The 26,163-nt window shown below is 43.1% G+C and overlaps 1 protein-coding gene across 6 annotated transcripts in view; it reads right to left on the bottom strand.

Annotated features, from left to right (window-relative positions):
• Window positions 1-26,163, bottom strand: part of kansl1a (KAT8 regulatory NSL complex subunit 1a) — a 28,983-nt gene that overhangs the window by 1,917 nt on the left and 903 nt on the right. Inside the window, exons 1-12 of one of the 6 annotated variants that reach the window (XM_034571559.1) lie at window positions 22,136-22,627; window positions 17,987-19,460; window positions 7,540-7,681; window positions 7,259-7,342; window positions 6,314-6,429; window positions 5,664-5,805; window positions 4,463-4,628; window positions 2,901-3,056; window positions 2,188-2,415; window positions 1,840-1,994; window positions 470-594; window positions 206-263 (exon numbers count right to left, since the gene is read on the bottom strand). In XM_034571559.1, the coding sequence (XP_034427450.1) occupies window positions 206-263; window positions 470-594; window positions 1,840-1,994; window positions 2,188-2,415; window positions 2,901-3,056; window positions 4,463-4,628; window positions 5,664-5,805; window positions 6,314-6,429; window positions 7,259-7,342; window positions 7,540-7,681; window positions 17,987-19,392 (2,778 nt within the window). In that variant the 5' untranslated portion in view covers window positions 19,393-19,460; window positions 22,136-22,627. Of the gene's footprint in view, window positions 1-205; window positions 264-469; window positions 595-1,839; window positions 1,995-2,187; window positions 2,425-2,900; window positions 3,057-4,462; window positions 4,629-5,663; window positions 5,806-6,313; window positions 6,430-7,258; window positions 7,343-7,539; window positions 7,682-17,986; window positions 19,461-22,135; window positions 22,628-26,163 lie in introns of those variants that run through there. The other 5 variants (XM_034571560.1, XM_034571554.1, XM_034571556.1 and 2 more) reach the window with 5 other exon arrangements.

The following is a 26,163-nucleotide window of genomic DNA, read 5'->3' as shown; positions in this document are numbered from 1 at the left end:
TATAGATTAATTTAGAAAATCTGTTTTTAATCTTCTGAAGGATTTTCCAACCGCAGTTTACAAATCAGACCACCAGGTGTCGCTGTTCATTCACTGTCCTAGCACATGTTGATTAATACATTAGGAAGCAGCCGATTCTGTATCTTAACGATCAATCCCTCCCACACATTTTACACCCGACTGATGAACAGTAGAAAACACCGACCTCTCGCTCGTCCTCCTCTTCAGTTATTGGTTGGGAGAAGATGTCCACGCTTCGCCACCTACACCAGAAGATTAATAACTGTGAGGACACGGCTGCGACAACGTGATTTACAGAGGAGGAAATTAAGAGACTAAAAACAGACACCAGGGAGAAGCCGAGCTGCTGGGAGGGTTTGTTTTTTAAACCTCCTGCATGAGAGCGAACAGAACAAACATCCTGCTGGTCACACCTGCCGCTCCGACAGGGGGAGGAGTCTGTGTTTACCTGGGCGTGAGGATCTCTTTGTACTGCAGCTTCTCCACTCGGGTGGTGGCGGCCACAGACATGGGGATCACGATGTTGTTGATGTCGAAGGAGCTCTCACCTCGCCTCCTCTTGATCGGCTGCTGCTGGGGGGGGGGGGCAGGAGGACAATTACATACATACTAAACTATATATATAGTATATATATATATATATATAACAGGTTCACAACCAACACGTGTAATAAAACCGCAGAACAACACAGGAGCTATGACCTCAGACGCGCCTGCAAGAGCAAGCAAACACGAGTGACTCATATTTGAGGAATGTAGCTTCACAATGGATGACGTTAAAACAGGAGAAGCTGAGTCTTATTAAACTGTTTTCATCTGAGTTTGTGTCAAAATATGAAGGTTTGCATGTGTAAAAGTTAAAGTCCCATCATGACTTCACTTCAAAACACACGTGAACAATAAGGCTTCTCTCAGAGAGTCAACAAATCATCTAACTCATCCCTCAGTCGACCGAGGGTCTCCCAGCGTCGACAGCTAGAAACAAGCGCAATTTATAGATTCTACAACCTTAACTCTCAAATATGAAACAGCTTAATTCATGAGCACTTCCAGGCTTTGACCACGAGAGCTCGTCGTTCTCAAGGTACTCGTCACTACACTTGCATTTCCCCACGTTCATAAACTAACCAGCAGCTGGTTAGACTCATCAACTTCTGCAGAAACATCCAAATGACGCAGCGCACACAGGAACTAATGATATAATAATTCTTCTGAGGTCCGGCTAAGCAGAGACATTTTTGTGGCCGACCTTTAACAGTGAAACAGTCTATCTAAGGTCTTATTTGTAAAATTGAATTAGTGAGTTAGTTTTTTTTGGGCAAGTCATTGTGCAGCGACTCCTGGAGACTGAAATGTGAAACCCTGGTTTTCATGCTGCTCTCTGTCGTGTAACAGTTCCTCTTGAGACGCAGCCTCATGCGAGTCTTAGAGAAAACTGGCTTTTGTCTGATGTCCTGTGTCAAAACAACGTAAGAGCCAACGTGTCGTAGGCATCAGGAGGATTTTAGTTTATGATATTATATTAATGTCTATGTCACTGCAGCTCTCGTCAGTGTCTGATGTTTTTGTATGTTGCTTTCAAACATAGACAACATTTCTTAGTCAGTTTGAGTCTCTGACTGTAAAACTCAGGGTTTTGAGCCAAAGCGTCAAAGAAACAGAACTTTTCATCTTAATCATAGTTTGATAACGACATGCTAACACTTCCTGTCCTGCCTGTAATCCAGGTGTCAGGAGATAACCTGGTCTTGTTAGCATTCGGCACAGAAAAGCTATGCTGCAGCTGTACTACGACATGAAGCCCAGTGTTTTCCTTACAGGTGTGCTCGGGACGCCCTGGCTGCTGACGCCCAGCGGCGTGGAGTTCTCTGAAGACGTGGACAGCTGGCGTGTCAGGGGGCTGTGAAGGGACGAGTGCATGTTGGCCAGAGTTGGGCAGGTGCTGCTTGAGTCCAAGAAGAGTTTCGGGGAGGCTGCAGGAGACGGAGAAGATTTAGACGAGTGTAGATTCAGGGAGATACATTTACTCATCTGATCTTAATCCATCTGAGGCAGACGTGTCAGGATTGTCATTTTTCATACCAGGGAACCTTCAGTTCCACATTAAACAAATGTCATGATAGATTCTTCTGTGTTTGAACTGGGCTTCATTCGTTAAACACTCACTGTCGGTTCTATCCAGCGAGGGCTCTCTTAATCTCTTGCGGCTGTAGTTCTTGTCGTAGGGCCCGAGGGGGTTGGAGATGGCCTGCAGCCGCTCAGTCTTGCACACGGCTTGGCCCTCGAGCCTGGCTGTGTTCAGCACTGCGCTGCTGCTGCTGCTGCCGCCGCTGCCGCCCACGCCGCTGTCCAGCGTCCTCGGCTTCTCAGCACGGTTCTTATAATGCCCCATTCCTGCAACGCCAGCAGCCACACACACATTTTCATGTTAGACGAGGAGTATTCATGGAGGTTTTAAACTCAAACGTTTCTAAATGAAATCTACGATGTGTCTGCAAAACAAAACATTGATCACATTAAATGCACAGATTGTTAAAATGATGCTTCACCACCAAAATGAAAACAAAGTGTTGTGACTAGTGAAGCATGTGGCTGCAGCAGCTCTGTCCGAGCGTTTAAAAATAGTTATATAAATAAAAATGACTGGAATCAAATAAACAGTTAAACTGTGACTGTGAAAAGAAAGAGAACAAACATTTTCGCATGATAAGATTTCTCAGTTTTATGGAGTCACACTTTGTCTTCATTCACAAGTCTTATTTATATATATAATGAAAACAGTTGAGGTCTCTGTGATGAAAGCTGCTCTTTTAGGAAGTGAAACTTCAGACACCGCAGCGATATCAGTGGAATCAGTCCCCGGTCGTGTCGGTACTTACTGACTGCCATGAGTGAGTTGGTGAACTTGTGCTTCTCTTTGGACGAGGAGAGCTTGTGTTTGAGGGAGAGCTTCTTCAGTGGTTTGCTCCGCTCCAGGGACTTTGTCTGCCACTGGCTCTTCATCACCTGCTGCAGACGGAGGCCTATACAAACATCTGAGGAAGAAATGAACACAGTCAACAAGACTCGACACACCATCAGCACAAATGTTTGTTTTAAAACTACAATGATCTCTGTGCAGACTCATAAATTATCTCTGTCTTGGTGTAATATCGGCTGATTTGTAATTAATTTCAGAAGATGACGACGTGCTGAAGACAAGTGAATCTCAGTGTTTTCCAGTGTTCAGTTCCCCCCCGAGAGCAAAGTAGCCTGAATGACAACTATTTCCTGGACTAGTACAAAACATGTCACATATTCACACGGTACAATCCAACAGGAAATAAACTGGTTTCAACAGTTTCCCTTTCAATTGTCTTAAAAGAAGTAAACATTAACGTTGCTCATGTAATTTACCACATTTCTGTGCACTCGATCCATTTCAGTTCCTCACGTCGAGTTCTGACTCAGACCCCTAACATCTGAAAGTCTGATCACAATAACAGCGCTTGTTAAATGCACACACTTGGCGAAAGTGGTTGCTCATCATGACCACAGCACAACTGCCGGTTATTCCTTCCACCACGTTTGAACTACACATAACCAACCTGAGCTGTTTGCTGCGCCTGTGTCTTGCTGCACCAACCATATCACCACGGTTACCACAGTAATGAGATCGAAATGGTACAGCTAACCGTGAAACCAGTAACAGTTTCCTCTTTAACCACTGGTAGTCGAGTTGTGACTGATAAGAATCTAATCAGGAAGTGAATTGGGGGGGGGGGGGGGCGAGTGCTCAATCTGTTCCAAACGTCTCTGTTTTTGCACAACCAGACTACAACATAGTCCCGGAGCGCCGCCGTGTTTCCAAACTTCTTTATTTCAGCCACTCCAAGTCTCTGGAGTAGTGTGGGGGGGGAGATGTGACCGCAGCAACAGTGGTGTGTCATAAAACTAAAAGATGGTAAAGTGCATCTAGCCTGAATCAGGAGGTTTCCTTGTCAGTAGATCAACATGAAATAACTATGACGGGCACAATTTAAAATCAGCCAAAGGCAAAGTACGATGTGGTATTAGGTCAAACACTCAACCGTTTTAAGGTTGTGAAATAAACCTCGTCTCAATTATCAGTCTTGAGACATGAATGTTCTGCCTTTTGGTCACACTCCTGAATAATCACAAAGAAATGTCGGCCTGTGTTATAACTGAAAATACAAAGAAAATATTCCAAAGCTCCAGGAAAACAAACAAAGAGGTTGTTATCACCGTTGTGTACACGAGCCTCGCTCTGAATTAATACACAATCCCCTTGACAAACAGAAAACACTGAAAATGTTCTCTTAGAACTTCCTGGAGAGGATTGTCTCCGCGGCCACTCCCTGTCCGTCTTCCCCTCTGGATGTGAAGGAGGAAATGACTCCGTAAACTGAGCAAGACTTTGAGCGAGGAGCCCGGCACTGACCGTCAGGAAAGGAGAGGATGGGGTGGACGCCAAGATCCAGCCTTGACAGGCGCTCCAGGGTGGGCAGCTCATACTGAGGGTCTTCTCTGGGGGTGGGCCAGCCACCACACATCACACAGCTGGAGTTAACGCGGCAGTTACACTGGATGCAGCTGCTTCTCGGGGCCTGCAGGGGCATCAGAGACGGGTTATAAACCATATCAGACCGAGCTGTCAATATTCACCGGTGTACTATTAAGTACAATGAAGAATATTTCTACTATTTAATGTATCACAGGAGTTAGTCGCCCCAGAAACCATTTCCCTGTTTGAAGCCACATGGCGACGGACCTGGATTATTCACAGATGGCTCCAATATTCTGTTGTTTGTCAGCAGGATTACACTAAAACGACTGAATGGAAAACTTGGAAGCATGTTGGGACGCGGGCCAAGAAAAATCTGTAGCTCCAGGAATTATTTTTAATGGCTTTTCTTTAACACTGCGTTATTTTGTGTGACGCTGTTTACAAACAAACATACAAACCAAGAAACAAACGGACGGGGATGAAGACTTAACTTCCCTGGGGGACGTAATTACAGACAAAAATATCACAAATCCAGCCTCAGTTTTGTCCCCAGACTATAAATTAACAGTCGTTCCTGCTGTAACGGTTTCTTGTGTTACTACTGACTCCGTGTTAATGTGGCAGAGAAAATCTGATTTTATTACTACACATGGCATAAGGCATTAGTGTTTTAAGGTCTGACATTAGCACTCAATAAAACTTGAAAGTCACAGAACTCCGCTGTAGTTGTGAAGGGAAAAACATCAGCTCATGTTTCTATTTTCTTCTACTAAAACTTGTGAGTCGTCACAAGGGCGATAACTCGTCCTTGTTGTGCGACTGTGGGGGGGGGGGATGCCCTACTTTTTCAGAAATAAGTCAGACATTTCTTGTTTATTCAGCTATGATGCAACAACTGAAGGAACTAATCAGTGAGCGCAGCCTAGAAACAACGTGGGCGAAGAAAAGTCCACTTCTTAAAAGTGCAACTAAGCATTCAACGGGTTCTCAATTTCACAATTAAACGCATAAAAAGAACAACTTCCTCTCAGTTTCTTAAAGGTGAAATCCCTGTGTGATTGAATACTGATGATTCTGCAACACAGAATTGTATCATAAGGCTCACGAGCCTCTGAACACAGACGGTGAACCTCACCTTGCCGTTGAGGTTGGGCACAGTGTTGGGCTGAATGAGCCGCCGTCGCCGACAGCTGACGAGTGGTCGTGTCCGTGCAGCCACACACGTGCTATCGTAGGCTGACGGCTGCTGGTGCTTGTTGTCCGCACTCTCCGACATCCTGACAACCGACAAAGAGAAAATAAGATCAACAAAATGTATCAGTGAATCCTGGAAATAAACATCGGTGAATATTTTTACCAGAACATCTAGTTTGGCATTAATATTTATTGATGAATAGGGCTGCAACAGACACCTTCTTTTGGTATTAATACATTTGGAGATTATTTTCTTGTTTAATCAATGAGTTATTTTGTTTAGTGTCAAAAATGTTCCCCCAAAGCCCATAATGACATCTTCACAATCCAAAAATAACCAATTAACATACAGTTTATATGAATCTTGACTTAAACTCCGCTACAGATGGATTAAAGGTAAAAAAAAAGGGCCTAAAATATGTTTTATTTTCAATAAGTCTCAGTCGCTTACTTTCTCTTTACTTATAACTTCCTGCAGCTCTGTAGAGTTCAGTTTATTTCATTTCATTCTTAAGTACATAGACGTTTGGTTCACCATCATCCCCCTCTGGGAACGTGGAATGAGGTTATCATCATTGTCAGCCGTCGTACCTGCTGAGGACGCCGTTGACTGGCTGTCCGTTCTGACCTTTCCACGGGCCGCCCTCTGCGTTGGAGATGTGGGCGGCCCCTGTGTGCTCCAGCCGCTCTGAACCAACGTCCTGCATCTACAGATAAGAAGAAGCCAGTGAGACTACACCTCGAGTTAACTGGCGCAGGGGCACAGGCTGAGCAGCAGCAGGATATTTAAGGAAACTACAGAACAGACGAAGTGAATCGAGGCAGTGCTGCGGCCTTGAATTATTCAGGTGAGGTTTGTGTCCTCGACACACCCGGAGCCTGGAAACCACTTCTGCAGTGTCATCACAGTGCAGAGCTCCGAGCTCCTGCTTCACGAGATTTTAAACAAATAAGCAGAACTTCACGATGTTAGTTATCTAAAGACTCGCCCTCACAATTTGGAGATCTCATTTCACTTCATCCACATTTCTATCCACAGCAGATCCACATGTCTCTATAGATTCATTCAGTTAAAGCATATCCTGCTTCAGCTAAAACACTAAATCATATTGTATTAAAAACTGAATCTGTGGCTCATCAGCACATAATCCACACGTAATCCACCAGGATCAGAGTCCACACCTGCAGCTGTTCTACATCGAGAGAGACTCCCTGTCGGAAATGATCTGAATATGAATGTTTATTCCACTAAAGCCGTTTGTCTGATTCATTGAGAACTGAGGGACACATGAAAAGAAACCATTTGACATTTCATTTCCATCAGATGCTTTGATTCACAAGAACAAACGGGTTGAATGTTTTGCTGAGGATCACGAGCCTGAATGAATAAAGTGAGCAGGACAATGAACGGATTACATTTACTTGAGAATACCTCCATCTGATAACTATCATTTACCTTTAACTTAATATTTCTCCACAAAATATGACCAGTTGTACATGAAAATAAATCCCTGTGTCAACCTTCAGTCTGCTTACCTGACTACTGACAGGCTCTGCTTTCACTTCTATCCCACCGGCAGGCACCGTGCTCGGGGAGACGCCTCCCAACTCTACTAAGCCCTGCGGAGTGGAGACCTGAGCGTTAGACTTCACATCGAATAAACCACACGTGTGAGGAGACGGTAAAGAGAAGAGAACGTCACAGCAGCTTCTTCTTCATCATGGAAACAACTTTAACAGCCAAATTAAAATCCAGTATTTAACAGAAACACAACCAGATCCTCACGAAAGCAACTGACTCGAACATGGCGACTGACCTTGCTGGCGCGGATCTGTCTGTAGATGTCGGTCTGCTGTCGGATGCGGTACTCCAGGTCCGAGATGTGGGCCTGGAGCCAGTTCCAGTGACTGATGATCGCAGCTCTCTCGACGGTGTAGCGGCTCTCTGCCCGCTTCCATCTAGGGGTCAAAGAGGGTGTGAGAGTGAGATTCTGGATGACAGGGTGCAATGAAACGCCTGAAGATTTAAATATATCACAGAGCTTTAAATATCACTCAGTCATCAGCAAAACTACCAAACTAAATCATTTGAGAGGTGAAATGCAGTTTTCAGCCTCTAAAATATGAAAACATTGATATGATTTATTTTTTTGCTGTTTTCTGACATTTTAAAGACTCAACGATTTAGTGAGAAAATAACCAGCAGTAGTGAAACAGTCCCAGTCGACACAAAATCAAATCATTTTCCTCAAACACACTTATCAGTCAGTTGTAAGTAGTGCACAGTCAAGAATAGTGAATGTCTGGTCTGTCATGAATCATCTATTTAAATAAAATACACTGAAAGAATCAAGTGAAGGACTCAGATCATGTAGAGCAGATAATCTACGGAGCCTCGGAGCATTTCCTCCGTCAGACTGCAGAGGTCAGTGAATCAGCGTTATACGAAGCTCCCAGCAATGGCAACTGCAGGCGCCCCATAAAAGCTCCCTCTTCAAAAACACCCAGAGAGATGGGGTCTTCATCACAAGTGAGGTTTAGAAATAAGAAAGGGGGACTTCCATTTCACGGACTCTATTCCATGTCACAGAGTGTACGCCAGCTGGGAGCAGAGTACTCCATTTTACCAGTATGACACACAGAATGGGCATTTCAAAGGCAGACATGAGAGGAAAATGTCTGCTCCTGCACCGCGCGGCAGCCGCCACAGAGGGCGCCATTTTGTCAAAATACGGGCTGCAGTGACCGTGGCTGAACAATGAAAATAATGACTCAGATGGCAGACAAAGATAGACCTTGCACTCTGAGTCTTTTCTCCTCCCCACACCCGTCTCTGTTTTCAATTTTCAAAGCTCCACCAGGATGGAGGAAGTTGACGGAGGCTGGTGCTCGGAGGGAGGGAGAAGGGAATGAAAGAGGGACGACCAGCACTGGGAAGCTCTGGCAGCCTGGAGAGGAACAGACGGGCTTTGAAAGCAATCTACAGGCCACAGGGTGGTGGAGGGGGGTGGGGCTGGGTCAGGAAACTGTGCAGCAGACACAGAGATAACCAATAATCCAACCAGGAATCCTGTCTTATTGTGGAGCTCAGTTACTGTTGCTGTGATGCAGACATCAGCCTCCAATCAGGGCAATGAAAGATGTCATGATTCCTTCTTGTACTCGGTTGCAACACTGAGGCATCTACGCCCGTTTCTCTGCAACACAGCATCAAGGACACTGCTGCAGAAACAGCTGCAGTGTTTCTGGGTAATAACATTTCATTTTTCTGTTGTACGGACTCAATCCTGTTACATTCACACACACAAACACACAGTTCTTACACTGTATGGTGAGCGTTCACTTAGACTGCAACACTCCTGAACACGCCCATAGCTGGTGCATCAGATCAATGCTCTGGCAATTCATTTGCATCAGAGTCCCTGCGGAGACTCTCCTCAAAACAACACTGGTGGCAGGAAGTGTGTCCCACCATCTAGTGCACAGATTACTGAGGGCAGTGATTCACCAAGCTGTGGACAAACAGATCTACGACGAGAGGACGGACCAGGTGACATGTCCCAGAGGGGAAAGTGGGAAATGATCAAGGAGATTGATATGTTTCATGTCAGGGACGACAGATTACACATTAGAGCCTGAACAGTGTGGATATTAATATTGTGGAGTAAAACATTTCTATTTCTGATATTACGGCTGCTATATATATATATATATAAATAGTGTTTCTCATTAATTATATAGACTGTGGTGGCCCGCCATACTCTAAATGTGTCCGACCAGTTTCATAATGAACCAGACAATGTTTTACACTTCTCATAATAACATAAGAGATTAATAACTTTGTGTTTTGCTCTGTTGCTGCATCGTATAGCTGTGATCAGTTCATGCTGGCTCATGCTATCGTAATTAAGTTGTTAGCGTCCACGCAGACAGTCGGACCTCATCGCTTCAGCAGCAGTTGTCATGGGAGAATTCCCCTTTGTGTAGCCGTCACTTGGAATCTGTTGTGTGTCACAGTGACCTTCATGCACAAGCACCCCCCTCTACCACCATAGAGTGAACTAATTCCGTATATACATTTTTAAAAATGTACAATGATTCTGAGAAGTCATAATCAGACCCACACGGCAAAGAAACGCAATTGAGGCTTGATATTTTACAGTTTAAAGCCAAATATGTGGAACTAAACCTAGGAAAATAGACATTTTATGTAAATATAAACGCATCTTTTCTGCATAGTTTATTCTGAGAATACAATTTTCATATCAGCAGACATAAATGCAAACTCTGTTATATCTGAAAGGCTCATATAGGCCAACTGATGAATTGGTCTGGCTCTAGTACAGATTGTCAAAACACCGAAGCAGGACAGCATCTCTGTATTGTTCTTGGAACAAAGAAAGAAAGACGCCGTCTGAAAAAGGTCAAACAAAGGAGACACCGAGATCTGATCATGAAAGGGTGGAAACCTGGAAAAGAAAATACAGGAGCTCCCTGGATCTTAACTCATGCGTTTTATCACTGAGTCTGACATGTTGGATAAATTAAACTAAACAAACTCAGCAGTTTAAGAGTCCAATTCCCACAAGAAGGAAACTGCTAGTGTTGTTCATAATGAGAGGGATGTAGAAGACTCAAAACAGACGTTCGAATAAACACAAACACACAGAGGCCATTACAAGTCCAATGACCTTAATCGTCACAGAGGAGGATGAGGAGGAGTCAGTCAGCAGCGTTGAGAAATCCCCCCCCCCTCACTCCCCCGACTCCAGGATCTCCGTTCTCCCCCTCCAACCAGGACATTAACCTCCCCCTCTCCTCCCACACACAAAGCACCAACGGCGACCACTACAGCCGCCCTGTTTTCTGGCTGTCAGCACATTCTCCATTGTGGCTCTTCTCTGGATGCGCCGCATGGTATGTTGCACGGTGCTCGCCACCCCCCTATACCATACTGGCCCTCGCAAAGCCAACTTGACTGCTCAGAAACCGACAGGCATCTGAGCCGAGAGCTCGCCGCTGAGTCAGGCGATACGTCCACACCTGATATCTGCTACAGATTTACCATGAACACAGGACACGTGACATTTAGAGAGCCTATATTTATATGTGGATACTGTCTCCTCCTCCTGTGTGTTTGTTTGTGACAGAGGGGGGTGTACTTCCTTTCTGGCAGGTGGAACCAGATTACCTTTCTATTTGTCTGACGCTTGTGAGAATCACTGTAATTACGCTGTACACTTCACAACATGTTACGCTAAACAAATTAATCTGCTGTGACATTTTATGTTCATTGTTCCATCACTCGGTACAATGAGCACCTGAGAATATACTCCAGTCTCCTGTACGAGAGTCTGACATAACGGAATATATTGTATCACTCACCCTCCACTACAGGGAACCTGGCGGCAGCATTATGTGCTCATGGGGTTTAGAAGCATCGGTTTTATCATAATATGAAACTTACAAGTAAACGGGATATTCCAAATCTGATTTTGGTATTCTGCAATGACGATCAAGCAATCATAAACCTAAATCAATATAAATCCAAAATTCCAAAATACATTTAATGTCCAATTGTGAATCAATTATAATTGTAAGAAAAAAGTATATATATGTGCATATATTGCTGATATACTGAAAATCACGTGCTCAGTTGTTTTCTTTGACACTTTTATGCAAAAAAATATGAACAGATCTGAGTTCTAGTTGGAACTGCAGATTTGACTTCCTTGTTTCTGCAGGTTTTTTTTGCAGATAAGCCACAACTATAACTATAACCGGATTTTAAAAACACCATATTTTGCTCAGATTACACATTAAGAGGGTATTGTTGGTCTCTAAACCTGACATGCTAGCTCTCGAATCCTTCCAGCCACAGTGGTTCAACACTGCACCCTCCAAACTATCCTCACAAACATAATAAAAAACTATATTTAATGAGGGCATTCAAGTTATGATCCAAGCTACATCATCAAAATGCAGAAATACAAGGCATTTATATACAGATCATATAAAATAGGCCATGTACTATTAAGAAAATGTTGCTATCACATTAGCATGAGTAAATACTCTTTTATAGTAGGAAAACATACTTGATCAAGACACTGTACAACGCAGCCATGTTGTTTAGGTGATAAAAATACTATCCTGTATTATACCCATGTTCATATTCTGAAACATGAGCTTCTCGCACAAAAAACAGCCAGAGGAACGTAACCAGAGGTAAAACAATACAAACCCAGTCAGTCATCATTCATGCTCAATAACAAGGGAAAAATCAAAGCATCGACTGTCATTTCAATATTTTTCCTCTCTCGAGTCCGGGATTTTTCAAACAAGATCTGAGAATTATTCACATAACAGTGAAATGCTGTAAAGGCTGAGGGCTTTATTCCTTCATGCCAGTACAGTTGGCTGGAGCTTCACAGGACAGCCGGTTAAACACATCTTTAACAGGAAGAAACTGCTCAGGAGCCGGGATCGTGAACGAGACAGGCCGACAGGGTGCGGGGCAGGAAAAACGAGAGAGGGCAAATTCAGCCGGAGAGCTGCAGCAGTCATTACATAAAAGAGGGGGGTTATGTAACGCCTGTGGGTTCGTGTTGAGGAACTTGGGCCGAGCTAAACACATCCAGATGTGTCAAACAGGACAGAAACCTATACACACACTCACATATATACACAGACAGAGCAATGAGGAGGGAAAAAACACAGCTAAGCTGCTCAGACTGCAGAGTAATGCTGAGCCATAAGCATGAAAGGAACGCTGTTGTCTCAGCCAACCTAGTTACCCTAGTTCACGAGCGGCAGGCAGACAGGCATTTTAACTGTCCTGTTGCATAAAGATCATACATGCAACATGTACTCGTGTGCTATCTGGAGTTATGTCATCCTGCAGACACAACGCCAGCCAACCTGGACTCACTTTGACGCCAGTCAGGACGACAACATTTCAGATATTTTCACCGTTTTTGTCTCAGAGCCATTATGTAAGATCTGAGATTTCCCGATGAGCATTATTGTTGCCTCAGAAACGGTGCCCACTCTCTTCTCAGCACGGAACAACCCGTGCTCTATGCAACATGCCTAAACAACAGACTGCGCGTGAACGTCCAGCTCCAGTGCATCTGTTGTTTCAAGCCATTTACATTCACGTTTGTTTCTCTGAAGGCAGCAGTTCCCACACCTTGGTAGAGGCCAGCATGGACGTCACATTCACAGACAGGCACACAAAGGCCCTGCAGCATAAGCAGAGCAACAGATGTTGGCTGGCCCCCAATCCTCTAAGATACGGGAAACCACGTCTACTCTATAGACAGGGATGACAGGATTAGTAGCAAGCGAAGCACTGCATCCAAACAAGCAGCTCAAATAGGTTATTTTCCACATGGCTGTCAATGCAGCTGACGTTAAATAATTGAGGTGCGGCCGCCTGAAGAAGACATTACATTGTCTGTAGTGTTTACTGGTGAGGTGCTGTAAAGCCATTAATTGCCAACTGTCGGTTGTGATAATGTGACATTATGGTTATTTGCACATACATACATTTCTACAGGTACCAACAAGATCTTTTAAACCATAATGAATTAGAGTTAAGACCTACGTCAAGTACGACGGATATCAAAGAATATCCGAGTCCCAGAACTACTTACACTCCCCTATAATAGAGAATAAGGTGAAGTAGTAGTTATAGAATAAACCCTGAAACGCCACGTTATTCCACAAACTACAGAGACAGCAGGTATCCAGTCTTTCCCACAGACAAGCAGAGTGTATATAGATCAATTCTGACCAATGTTTGGACCCCACTGGTCTTATGTGTAGATTTATGACAGTGTGTTAATGTCTGTATTGTTGAGACAGAACTACAACACACAGAGACATTGAAAACTATGCATTAAACATTCTCTTATAAACAAAAGACCTTTTAAGGTGCGACTGAAATCAGTGTTAACATAATTAAGACCTACCTCAACACATTTAGGACCTAGTGCGTAACAGTTTAACGTATTTTATACATTCTAAGGCCGTCTATTAACTAAGAACCCTGCACACACCCTAACATGTTGCAAGTGTTCTCCTCTGTAGGGTTGGGAACTGAAAACCAGTTCTCAACTTGTTGAGGGACGGATGAGTGTGCACTGTGCATCTGACGGCTGCATACGAAACATTACGGATGTAGTTATATATTTCTAATGCTGTGTGCAGTGAGTCATTAGACATCTGCAAACAAAACCTATCAAAGGGCGCTTTTGTTACAGTGAAAGAAAAACTCCAAAACGTGCTTTTAAAAGAACTTAATTTGCTCTCCACGTTTGTTTATATATGCTTTAAGTTCGTAGTTTCGCTGTATATCCAGCTCATTCTTATAAAACGTGATTGGACTGGCTGTTAAAGTGTTCTCAGGTCTGGGATATTTTTATGGGTGGAAAAAGGACACCGAGCAAATTGTCTGCAGGGAAGGCAACATCTCAACATGCTACAACTGATTTTATAAAACTGATTAATCTGTGGTTCTTCCCCTGATCTATTTTCAAATGAATTATAATCTTACTGACACGTTTATATGGTGTTATAGACGAGGAACACTTAGGGTCAGCTATATGCACAGCAGGAAGCCAAAATTAGCTGCTGAGCAGAAATCATCATGAAGTACATCAGTAATTCATTTAACCACACACCATTTACTAACAGATGCAGGATGAAATAAGAATTTTACTCTGAAAATAAAACAGCTAATGAACATGATAGCAATGCTGAAGTCAAAGGACGAACATTAGCTTCACCTTTGTCCATAAACTCATGGAAATCTATTTTTAAACCTTGCAGTGAGGTTTGTAGGAAGCTGCAGTTGCTTTCTGAAATGCATACGATGGTTGAACGATTGAAAGTTCTCAGGGTAAAGTATCATGTTTGATATAACTAAGAAACTTCCACGCAGAGAGAAGCAGACGAGGAAATTAGTTGGAAAACTAGGAGATTTAAAATGTTAGACAATGCTTGTGAGGCAGCAGTAACCGATGAGCGGGTGAGGAATCAAGTTACCATTGTATTGAGCTGCCCAACCCTGCTGTAAAATCAGAATATTACGTCAGTGTCTTTCAGATGCTTTCTGTAAACTAGGCACTGCAGCATGAAGAATTGTGATTGGTCTACTTCTCCTCAGCAACCAACCAGAGCCATTGGATTTTCATCAGAATGTAAATATACTGAGACAATGTGAACAATGACCGTGTGTAGAACGGGTTAAAAACACAGGGAACTATAAATAAATCATCTATTCACAGACACCTTGAAGACCTTCGATTAATGCAGCATTTAACCTCATTTTCCTTAGTCTGGCATTTATAGTTTAGACGTCATTATCTGGTGTTCATTTAAAAAAAGCTCACAATATAAACCCTTCATCTCAGCCACATTCATAATGACAAACATACCAATGTGTTTTTAACATCACAATGATATTTTATAACTGTATTGCTGATGTCATGAGAATCATAACCTTAATGTAAGTGACCATCTGCCAAATCTCAGTAACCACTACAAATACATACTCAATTGACACCATAGTATTTCAAGTATATATAGTAACTGTAGAAAGTACCTACAACTTTGAAAGGGTTTTATTCACAAAGCTCTTCTAGATGTTTCCCTTTCATTTTGATTATACTATTCATCTTAATATAATAAAGAGCAGGGATGCACTTTTCATGTAATATCATTGACCACTGACTTCAACTGATTCCATAATATATATATATCATATATTAAAATCAAATGTTACGTTATTCAAATAGTCATAATTAGGTTATCAAAAGGTATTTATTTCTTTTATGTGTAATTTTATGACTAAAAAAATCCATAAAACCAGTGTCCAACATAACGGATGACCAGTAAGAGTTTATGCAGCGCAAGTTGATTAACCGTCACTGAAGTATTCAATCAAGTTGCAGCTTAAGAGAAGACGGACGCTCTTCTCTAAGAACTGAGTGGACACGAGGTCCTGATTCTTCACTGATGTGAAGTTAGATTAAAGTTCACACCTCCTGTAAACCTGCTCATTACAGCACGACTGGATTTTAAAATGTAAACAGCGTCAGAAGTTACCCAAAACACGCTTATTGAAGGTGCCACCAGTCGTCTCATGTAGCAGTCTAATGTTAGCCCTATTATGAAACACTTAGCTAGCCTCAGCTGCAGCTACAATCACTTCCGAGGCCTTGGTGTCCAGTTCGAATGTTAATATAAAAATCTAAAAATACTGACATAATATACACTCGTCCTTCCTCCCCACAGCCATTGTTGCCGTTTTATTTGAGATTTATTTTCAGCAAGTAAACACATCTCCAAATGTTAGCTCCACACAGAAAGGGCTCCTTATACATGTTATCATCAGGGGCTCCAATGTGTTGGTGGCCAGCTCAGACTTTTCTGTTTCAGCTGCTGCATTGAGCCAAAACTAACACTAGTTAACTGTCTTAATGTTGAGATACCGAATAAGTCACGGTGCCTCATAGTATTGAGATTAATTCAAACATGGACGGCAGTCTAAACAAACCATGTGACTTCCATGGGCTGTGAGTGACAGACGCTGGAGATGTCACTTCCTGAACACACGGTTTAGGGAGGGGTGCATGGAAGGGTGTGTTTATTTTCCAGCCTTTGAAGACAGCCTCACTAGTCAAGGTGTTTGCATCACACAAGGAAAGAAAAAAACAATGTCATCCCTGGTCATAATGTCTAAGGGCCTCTATAAATATTGAATTACTTAATTATGGAAAATATGTTTTGACATTACTTTCATGTGAAGATTTACCCGTTTATGACAGGGAATATATAACAGGGAAGAATTACACAAGGGAATTCAAAAGCATCATAAAATGACTAACTGTGTACTTCAAGCTATGGTGCAGTATAATGACCAGCTGCCAGGGCAGATTGTAGTTTCTATAAGGAATACGATTTCCTTTCTGGGTTAACAAACTTCCTTCCGATACTTCCTGCAGTATGTATTCACGTCTATATCTTAACATTATATATAACAGCTGGGTTGTAACTGACCACAAAGCACTAAGCGGTTTATTGTTTTGTTACTTATTTTTCAAAGTAGACAATATTCAGGTTTTTACATAAGATCTGAAATTATAAGCAAAACAGAAATTTACTGATAAAAATAATCTGTTTACATAAACTACTCATGAGGTCATTATCCTCCTTCACTCTCGTAGACGTAGCCCACTTTCCCTTCTTCTTGAATATGATAAGGATCTTACTGTAATGTTTTCTCGATATGAACAAGTATGCACACATTACAAGCATTTTTTGCAACACACACAAGCTTCCTGTTGAGTTATGAAGATATTTAGGTCAAAGGTCTAAAGTCAACACAATAAAGACAATAAAAACCTGTCTTCGCTTCCTTGTTAATAATCTACCCAATCCTACACAGGTCAGTAATTCCATTAACGCTGCTGACCCAGCTGCTGGATTTTTTCCCCTCCTTCCAAACACTAATGACACAGAAACGTGTACTCTGATGTGAACTTCCCATGGAATACATTTGCAGGCCCCTGCTGAGGTGAACCCGACATCACATCAGGTAGCATGTGAAAACATAAAAACCCACATCTTCTGCAAAACCACCAACACCACCCCCCCCTAAATCTGTTTCTTCTCGGTTTCAGTTTAAATCAAAAACATTCTCCGGCTCTGTGGGCGCTCACTCGTTTGCTCTGCAGATAAACAGAACGTTCAGTTTCAGGCTCGGTTCTCTCAGGAGGAAGCGCCGTGTGACGAGATAGCTCTTTACTTTCTGTCCTTTCCAGCCCGAGTGTTCTCCACAGGATGATACCGCCCACACAACTATACATGCACTCTGGGCGAACGGTATCTCTTCCCCTCCCTGGAGTTTGACCCATCCACTACCGAGGCAGTTATAATTGTCATTAGCACCTGCTAGGCCAAAGTAGCATATCACAGGGCCTAGAAACACAGGGACTTTCACCGGGCAGTTGAAGAACGGCAGGCAACATGGAAATGCAAGAGTAATGTGAGGCACTCGAGTGTGAGGTAACAGGTCAATAGAGACAGTTATTAATAAATCCTATTGGAGAGATTTAACATTAAACTTTTTTCATATAAATGCTGCTTTCAACATTCAGCTTTATCTTCAGCTGTGAACTATTCAGTGCTGCACAATCACTTACTTATGTACAGGTATAAAGAAGTGTGATGCGTAAGTGGGTTAGGAGTTGTACTTACATTTTGACGTGACGCTGATCAATGTCCACTCTGGCCAGCTCCTCCTCCTCCAGGTCAGAGTCCCCTCCAGAGCTACTTTCTGTCACATCTGAGTCAAAGGCGCTTTCTGCTGAATGTAGGTTGGCTGATCCACTCAGATACAGCCTCTCCAGCTCCAAGGGCATGGAGCCACCCTTCAGGAAGCGACTGAGTCCGTCTCTGTTGTTCGAGGAAGAGTGGCGTCCAGTCCTCCATGTAGCTGTAGGGGTCGCCGTCTCCGACTTGCGGTTACCAGCCAGTAGCCGGTTGAGAGCCGAGTCCAAGAAGCCACCGAGCTGCTGTTGAATATGCCGCTCCACCTGCTTGGCCTGTACCACCTGAAGACGTTTGCGCAGACGCCTTAGCCGGCTTTCAATCTCAGCTTGGCGGCTGTTGTTGAGAAGTGTGCGCTCCCGAACGTGAGCGTCAAGGCTGTCCGAGGAAGAACTACAGGGGAGAGGAGGCTGTGGTGCAGGTGTGCAAGATGGGGATCCCTGCAGGCTGCTACCTGGTTTCTCCCTATCAGAGCCCTGCGGCTGACTGGTGGACGTGTGTGAATCAGCCTCCTCTAAATTCACCTGTTCATTAGGGTTAGGGTTGTCATGAGTAAAGGGGGGAAGTGCAGAAGACTGAAGCACTGAGGGTTCGAAGTGTTTTCCATCTGTATTTTGAGAAACCCCAGAGGAATGCTTCTGTTTAAGGGTTCCTTTTACCGGGATGTGCCCTGATAAGGTAGCAGCCAAGGTCTCCGAGTCCAAGGGCAGGTTCTGGGACTGAGAGTCTGTGGTAGCAGTGGGTTTGTCACCATTCACTGCCATGACACAGCCAGACGCGGACATAGTGGCCAGCTTTTTGGCCAGGCCGTTGACAGGTGCCATGGGCTGGCCACCTCCGTTAGTGCTGCCACTCATGAAGCTTTTGAGCTGGCTGCCAGAGAGTTCAATCGCCTGCCTCTTCCTCAACAGGAAGTCTCCTCCGCCGTTGAGCAGGGAAGTGGGCAGTATTCTGTGGCTTTTCAACACAGACTGTTTGATGAGGACCCCTTGCAGCTTGATCGTCTCCTTAGTTGAAGGGACAGGTGTCACATCAGAGCATCGATAAGAAGCCACCAGAGGCTGGAGTTTGCCCAGGGCCGAGGCCTGGGCCACGGAGTCTGCTTGGGGCTGCTGCTGCTGCTGTTCCTGGTCGCCGCCACAAAAGTCAAGAGGACACTCTTCGGGGGCGGCCTTGCACTTAGCGGGACCGCTGCTGTGGATGAGGATGTTGCTGGCGTTACCGTTGTTCTCTGCACTGGCCGGTGAGAGACTTGAGGATGGGGCAGCCAGTTTGAAGCGGATGTGGTGAGCTTCGGCTGGGGCGTCGGTGAGAGCGGGCGCCATCGCAGCCATGCAGTGCAGAGGGACGGGCACCTCGGCCTGCTCCACACCACCCGCTTACTGCCCCACCTGAGGACAGCCTGGACAAGACAGAGAAAGACCGGAGCAGAGGGGAGACAAGAATTATAAAAGTTAAAAACATTGGTTAAACTCAAACTCAGGCACCGAAGTATACATGACATATTTACTGCATCAAATTCTGGTCTTTGTTGGTCTGGGAGGATTTAAGGTAAAGATATTATCCAATCAACAATTTACAGGTAAGATTTACAATCTTGAACAGGGATGAAGCCAAAAACAACATTCTAAATAAACATATACACAAAATAAATACTAATTCAATACTGGAGGCAGCAGCTCTGCAAAAGTCTCATCTGTATTCATGTGAACTTGATATCCTGAAAAACAGTTCAAAGGCTCAAGGACTAAGACATTTTAAACCACAAAAAAACCCACAAGAAAACATCCATGTTTGCTCATATTAAATATCATATCCTGAGTGCAAAGTCAAATGAAGGCAGGTTCTTTCTATATGTAATAGAAGATACGGGTGAAATACTTGCGATACAGGTTCTGTAAGCCTTTAGAGTGAGTGGAAAATTACTAACCTCCACCCAATGAAAGTACCATTTCTCAAACGTTCTGCACCAAATAAAATCATTGGAAAAGCTTTAATACCACTGCTTAATAACAAGTCCAACACACTGACTCAAACACAAACGGAGTGAAGGTCCACAACTAATCTAGTTAAAGGCCTAATCAAATGAACGGGTGACTCATTGACATTTTGCTGACCTGCTGGCTGAGTGTTGCTAAAAATGATCCAATAAAAAAGGAACCAGGAGAAACATTCAGGTGAATGAAATGGACATTTCAGATGTGCAATTATCTTTCTGGCCATTTTAGCTCCTGCAAAAATCAGATTTACTGTAAACACAACGATGCATTCATCCACACAAGGCCTCTCTGAAGATTTAAATAAATACCAAACATATCTAATGATATGCACCGACCTTGGGAACGGAACACAAACGATATACATGCGAGCAACAGCCGACATCTGAGCAAAAAGGCTACGCTAATAAATAATTCCCACTACACCCATGTGTGTGTGTGAACAAGCCCTCATTGTCATTTACTAACAAGGCTCTTCTTTAATGAATAAGCTTTGGAATTCATTTCTGATGAGGCAAGAAACAGGAAAAGCCAAAATGCAAATTGCCCGAACCCCACTGCCCTACATGTGCCCTGGTAAATCAGTGTGCAGCAGGGCTCCTCCACACAGTGTAAGTAGGTGGATTTAGGCCTCAGCATTAGTCCAAAGCACATGATGTCATCCTGACTGGGTTCCTGTGTGAATTTCTGCTCAACGTACACATCATTTCCTATTTCCCCAAAATATTCCCCTCCAACTAAATGCATGAAGAGAACAACGTGGCCAGGATGAAGCAGCATCTCAATCGTCACGTTATTCAGATTGATTGGCTTCATATTCACATCCAACTTTTCTTCAGAAGCCTCCCTTCAAATGACACAGGAGATAAAAGGGAGCTGCATCCCCGCGTATCGTCTGCAGGGTCAGATGAATGGAGGCTCAGTATTTCACCGCAGTTTCTAGTCCGCGCGCACTACGCCATGTTGGTATTTCCGAGGAAGATTATGCAATGCGATTCATATAACTAAAAAAACGCCCGTTCCGCTGCAAAACACACCAAATATGTGCGCACTAGATCAAAGGAAACGAGCCAACGCGTCGCTATAGTTCGTAGTCACGATAGCATTAGTATAAATAACCCGCCTGGGCAGAGATGCGACAAAAAGCGTCCACATCAAACGTTATCCGGCCATAACGCAATCCCCAAAATGTCTTCCTAATGTTTACAAAAACATGTGCAAACATACCAGAGAGCGGTTTCTGTGCAGGGCGCGTTCAAGCGTAATTACGTTATTCAATTCTCTGAGGCTTCAGCGGAAATAAACCCCCGATGTGGATCGGTGTGCTCGCATCGCAGAGACAAAACAACAAGCACCGCACGACCACGGCATGGAGGAAACGGATGAAATGTCTCGTTAACCTCGGACCCTCTTTATACACTGCGTGCAAATTAATGCGCTTCGCTGCTGGCTCACGTTAGCAGCGGAAAGCTGCTGATGCAAGAAACACAACCTGCTGGAAAGATAGCGTGAGCTCCCACAAGCCGACTGCAGTGGCCCCAGCAGCCCTGCTCATGCCGGGGCTTCGGTTTCACTATCTCCGTTGTGCAATGTCTATTTTCTAAAAACCGCTCAAATCGCCTTCTGCGCAAAGCTCGTTGGGAGCACGTAAACATTTTCAGTCGCTGGCTACGTAGCACACGCTCACCTCATCGTGTTAAGTCAATAACGCCCACATTGATGTGTATTATTATGCGTTAAAAGCCGCGGTAACACGCGAGCTAACCTCCCGAGCCCGTGTGGTATCGCTGACGTTCGGCCGGAGCCACAATAACATGACACCTCCACGCACAAGTAGTTCCTAACACCGCTATATGCAGAGCGGAGACCTGGTGTTGCATTGCAATGAGACTACGGGATAAACAGAGGCGGTGTGTTGTTGTAAATGTACCACGGTCCTCCACTGCTCCCCCCCCGGCACGCCGCCCGGAGCCGAGCGGAACCCGGGTGCTGTTAATGCAGATGTGTCCAAAGCGCACAAGTTGGGAGTAGACGCTGCCAGAGGAGCTAGCTCGCTAACAAAGAAAAAGGAGGAACCTACCACGTGACGAGGTTGCACTATCCGAGGGAATTTCGGCAACAATCCCCTGCAGTTTATGGAGAAACCAAAAAAATAAACCAAAAGGGTGCGAGGGGGAGAAAAAGACGCGTTTTGGATTCGATCAATCCGCCATGAATTAATCCGAAAAGGAGAAACCGCGCGGCCCGGGTCTCGCAGCCGCTCGGGCTCGTTCCGGATTCAGGCAATGGGCGAATCAACCATCTCCACCTTCCTCGGCTGCTAGCTTCGCCTCGCCGCCGCCGCCACAGCGAATATAAGACAAGGCCGAGAAAAGGTCCGATCTCCTCCGCGTCGCTTCAACTGTGGGCGATCCCGCGAGTGTCCCGCGCGAAAAAAACCCGGTTCTCGGTGGACAGGAGGGGGTCCGGAGGGCAGTTTGTCGCGGGGCTTTTTCTCTCGTTTTAGGGAGAGACGCTTAGAAAATGGCGGCTAGCTCCGCTCCCTCGGATTTGAGTCTGACAAACATAGAAGTGCAGTGTGTGTGCGTGCGCGTGGTTGTGTGTGCGTGTGTGTGTACGCGCGCGCGTGTGTGTGGTTGTAGGCGGGAGACACTTCTCCTGCTCGCCACTAGAGTGAAGGACAGATAAGAGACAGAGGGAGATACCACAGGAGGGCATTGTCTTCAAAACACAGCTCGGGGTCCAACATGCACTTGTTGTTACACGGGCTGCGATCGAGAAGCTGCTGCTGCTGCTTAGTGGTCACATCCCTGCCGTTGTTTATCTACATTTTATACTATAGCTCTTGTTCTATTCTGGCACTGTTTTCACTTTTTTTTTGTTTTTAAAATACACTTACATCTGCTGCACCATAATTTTACAGGCCGTGTTAGTCTAATGCACAACTTTGTAAAGGTTTAGTTATTTATCTGTGAATCTGTTTGTTTGGCGTCTGCCTCGGTTTCTCGTGTCTTTCAATCACCGTATACTTCAAATATCTGTGTTGTCAGATTAGCAGATACTTCTAGTAGTTCTGGTGGCTTTCATCTCAGGGCAGTGAACTTATTCTTGACCTTTCGTTATTGTTATTGATGCCTAAATTTAGCATTTATTTCAAATATAGGATCTATCTATTTAAATCAATTTATTAAATTAAATCTCATTTAAAGACTCATTTTTATAATGTCTTTTACCTAGATTTCTTAGGTATTTTTGTGTGTGTAATTGTTCTATGTTTTGACAGCCTATTGTAAACTTGTTTTTGAAAAGTGCTACATCATGAAAGTTTTATTATTATTTTATTATTTTATTACACATACTGTAATTTAATACCCATCTCACCCTCACAACGTCCAAACTACTGTAGAAAACCAGTTGGGACAATATTAATTCAGATTATTTGTTTGTATAATTTCCAGCTGAATATACCAGTAATTCCTACTTGTCTAATCACCAATTTAGCAGCTGCCCAGTAGTAGGTTTTACTACGTATCCTTTGATCTTTGTGATTTGGTTACTCACACATTTATTGGGAATTTGCATCAGCAAGTATGTCGACTCATCCATCTTGTAGTCTTGTCTTATAGAGGGATTTAGGTCTCAAATTAAGCTTATATTCTATATATTATATAACTGTGTTTTATTTTGATAATTCTATTTAATACATGTTACTTTATATTTTGTCTTTGTTTTTAAATTGTTTAATTTTTCCTGTGTAAAGTAACTTTAACATAGAAAACCATAGGTAAATCTGTTTTATTCTAACATAAAAACTGCAACCTACAATTAATCTGCCCTGTTCATATTTGAGAAACTGATACTAGTGAATTTTTAAATCCAGGATCTTTATTTTTTTTACCAACACTTTTAAAAGTCTTACATTTAATTTACAATGAATTAAATATTTTTCTTGCCTGCCATCAACATAACACTGTTGCTCGTAGCTAGGAGCCTAATCATTTATTTATTTTTTAATTGGTTAATCCATCCATCAAATTATCTAGATGCAAGTCATGTTAACTGATTGTTTATGATACAAAATGCCTAGAATATATTTTTTAAAATGTGATTCAATAAGTTAATCTTCTTAATAAATAATAGTAGGCCTTATTGTCCTTTCTGGTTTTCCCTAATTGTTTAAAAAGCATGTCAAGAAAACATGTGAAATTGGATTCTCTGTAGCATGTGGTGAGTGGGGCCCTGTTCTAAAGGGATAAAGCTAAGTGCTTGAAATGACTCAGTATGCTTCCTAATTATATTGGGTATTAAAGGAGAGGAGATCAGCCCTGTCACTGCTCACAGGAAATGAGACTGACTACTACAGCAGCTGTTGTGAAGGTGCAGCCAGTGGCCACTTGAAGGAGCTCTTCTCCACATGACTGTCCTGCATCCACAACCTAAATATATTACACCACCATATGTTGTTTACAGTTACACACTGACAAAAAACGAACTGGTGTAAATCAAATCCTACCACATCAATGCGGTAATGCGGCAATAAATACTTCTGATTCTGATTCTGATCTACACTCACGGAAACTCCAGAGATGGATGTCAAAGCAAAGATATTAATAAAAATGCTATTTAAAACATAACCGTTTAAAGGTTGTTCTTGTTTAGTCTGTGTCAGAGGATGGTAGCCTGCAGTGGATAAAGAAAATATAATATATAACTATATAATATAATGACAAATAACCACAGCACAAACTGCTGCCATTAGAGTTACAAGAAAACATTTCTGACACAATCTCAACAAAACTATTTACAACCTTTAAACAGGAACGGGTTTATAAATGTCATTAAAATTTATATATAAATAATTTTACATGAGAAGATCATTTGCAAAAGTCTATGTTTTAACTTCAAATTGGGACTTATATGATAAAACTGATAGCCAGTCCTAGTTTTAGAAAGATATTACTGTTACATGGCTTTTGTATTAGACTGCATTACACTGTACGTGTATTTTTTAAATTGTGTCCATTATCTGTAGTCTTCACTACAAGGACTTAAGACTTGGCAGCTTATTGAGTAAAAGTCAGGCCTTGTATTAAGATTTAGTTCTTATGCCTTGAATGCATATGATAAAAGAATGAAGCCCTGGATCAGAACGTCATTTAAAATTAATGGTTCAATACATAATTGAAAGTCTGTCTTTAGCTTTACAATGACCAGCGTTATTATTTAGATATTATTAAAACTGTTTTGTACTGCACCTCTCAAAGAGTATTTCATGTGAACAGCGCTGACATCTCCAGACAAGACTTGTTGCCCACAGGATGTTTGGTCACTTCAATGAATAATATCACATTAATGTTTATAATATTGTTGTGAATTATTTAAAACCTGTTATCTATTTGAAATGGGTTAATGTGTGATCACATGGGTTCAGTTTCTCTAATAAGCCAGTGCGGATGAGAAACACTTTTACTGGTAAGAAATGCAAATTGATGCATATCACTGATTTCCTGCAGCTTTTGCATTGCCACTGAGCCATTACCAGACTACTAGAGTGGACATGCATGATAAATAAGTCATTATTAATGATGTGTGAGACGAGAGAGAGCAGCTGCCTATACACCGGAACTTAAAAATTAACTAAATTTATATCTGCATAAAAGTCTTGGGAGGCAAACGACGAATGAAAGGATGAAATGGCTGATGTGACTTTTTGATAGTTATCCAATGTGCTGCATTTATCCTCGTCTATGATACAGGTATTTTGTGCAAACATCCGTCCATCTGTTTTCTCATCCAGCTCCGGGGAAAAGAGGCGAAATGATGCGCAAACTTCCAACTCACAGGCCACATCCTCTGGCTTCTCCTGGGGGGGGGGGGGCGGATACTATATTGTAATCCATCCGGTGTGTTTTGGGTCTCCCCGGTGTTTGAAATACCTCCACAGGGACGGTTCCAGTCCTCATGGCCCTCAGGCGTCTCCATCCAGAGCCGCTATTCATTTAGAATCCACGATTTCATCCAACGCCCCCGGGCGAGGACCGAAGAAGAACTTTGCGTTTGAACTTACCCATTAAAAACCACTAAATGAGAATGACCATTAATATTTAA

Source organism: Hippoglossus hippoglossus, chromosome 19, assembly GCF_009819705.1.
Source record: "Hippoglossus hippoglossus isolate fHipHip1 chromosome 19, fHipHip1.pri, whole genome shotgun sequence".
Taxonomy (NCBI): domain Eukaryota; kingdom Metazoa; phylum Chordata; class Actinopteri; order Pleuronectiformes; family Pleuronectidae; genus Hippoglossus; species Hippoglossus hippoglossus.
The sequence above is the reverse complement of the archived record's forward strand: the minus strand, read 5'-3'. Positions and strand labels throughout refer to the sequence as shown.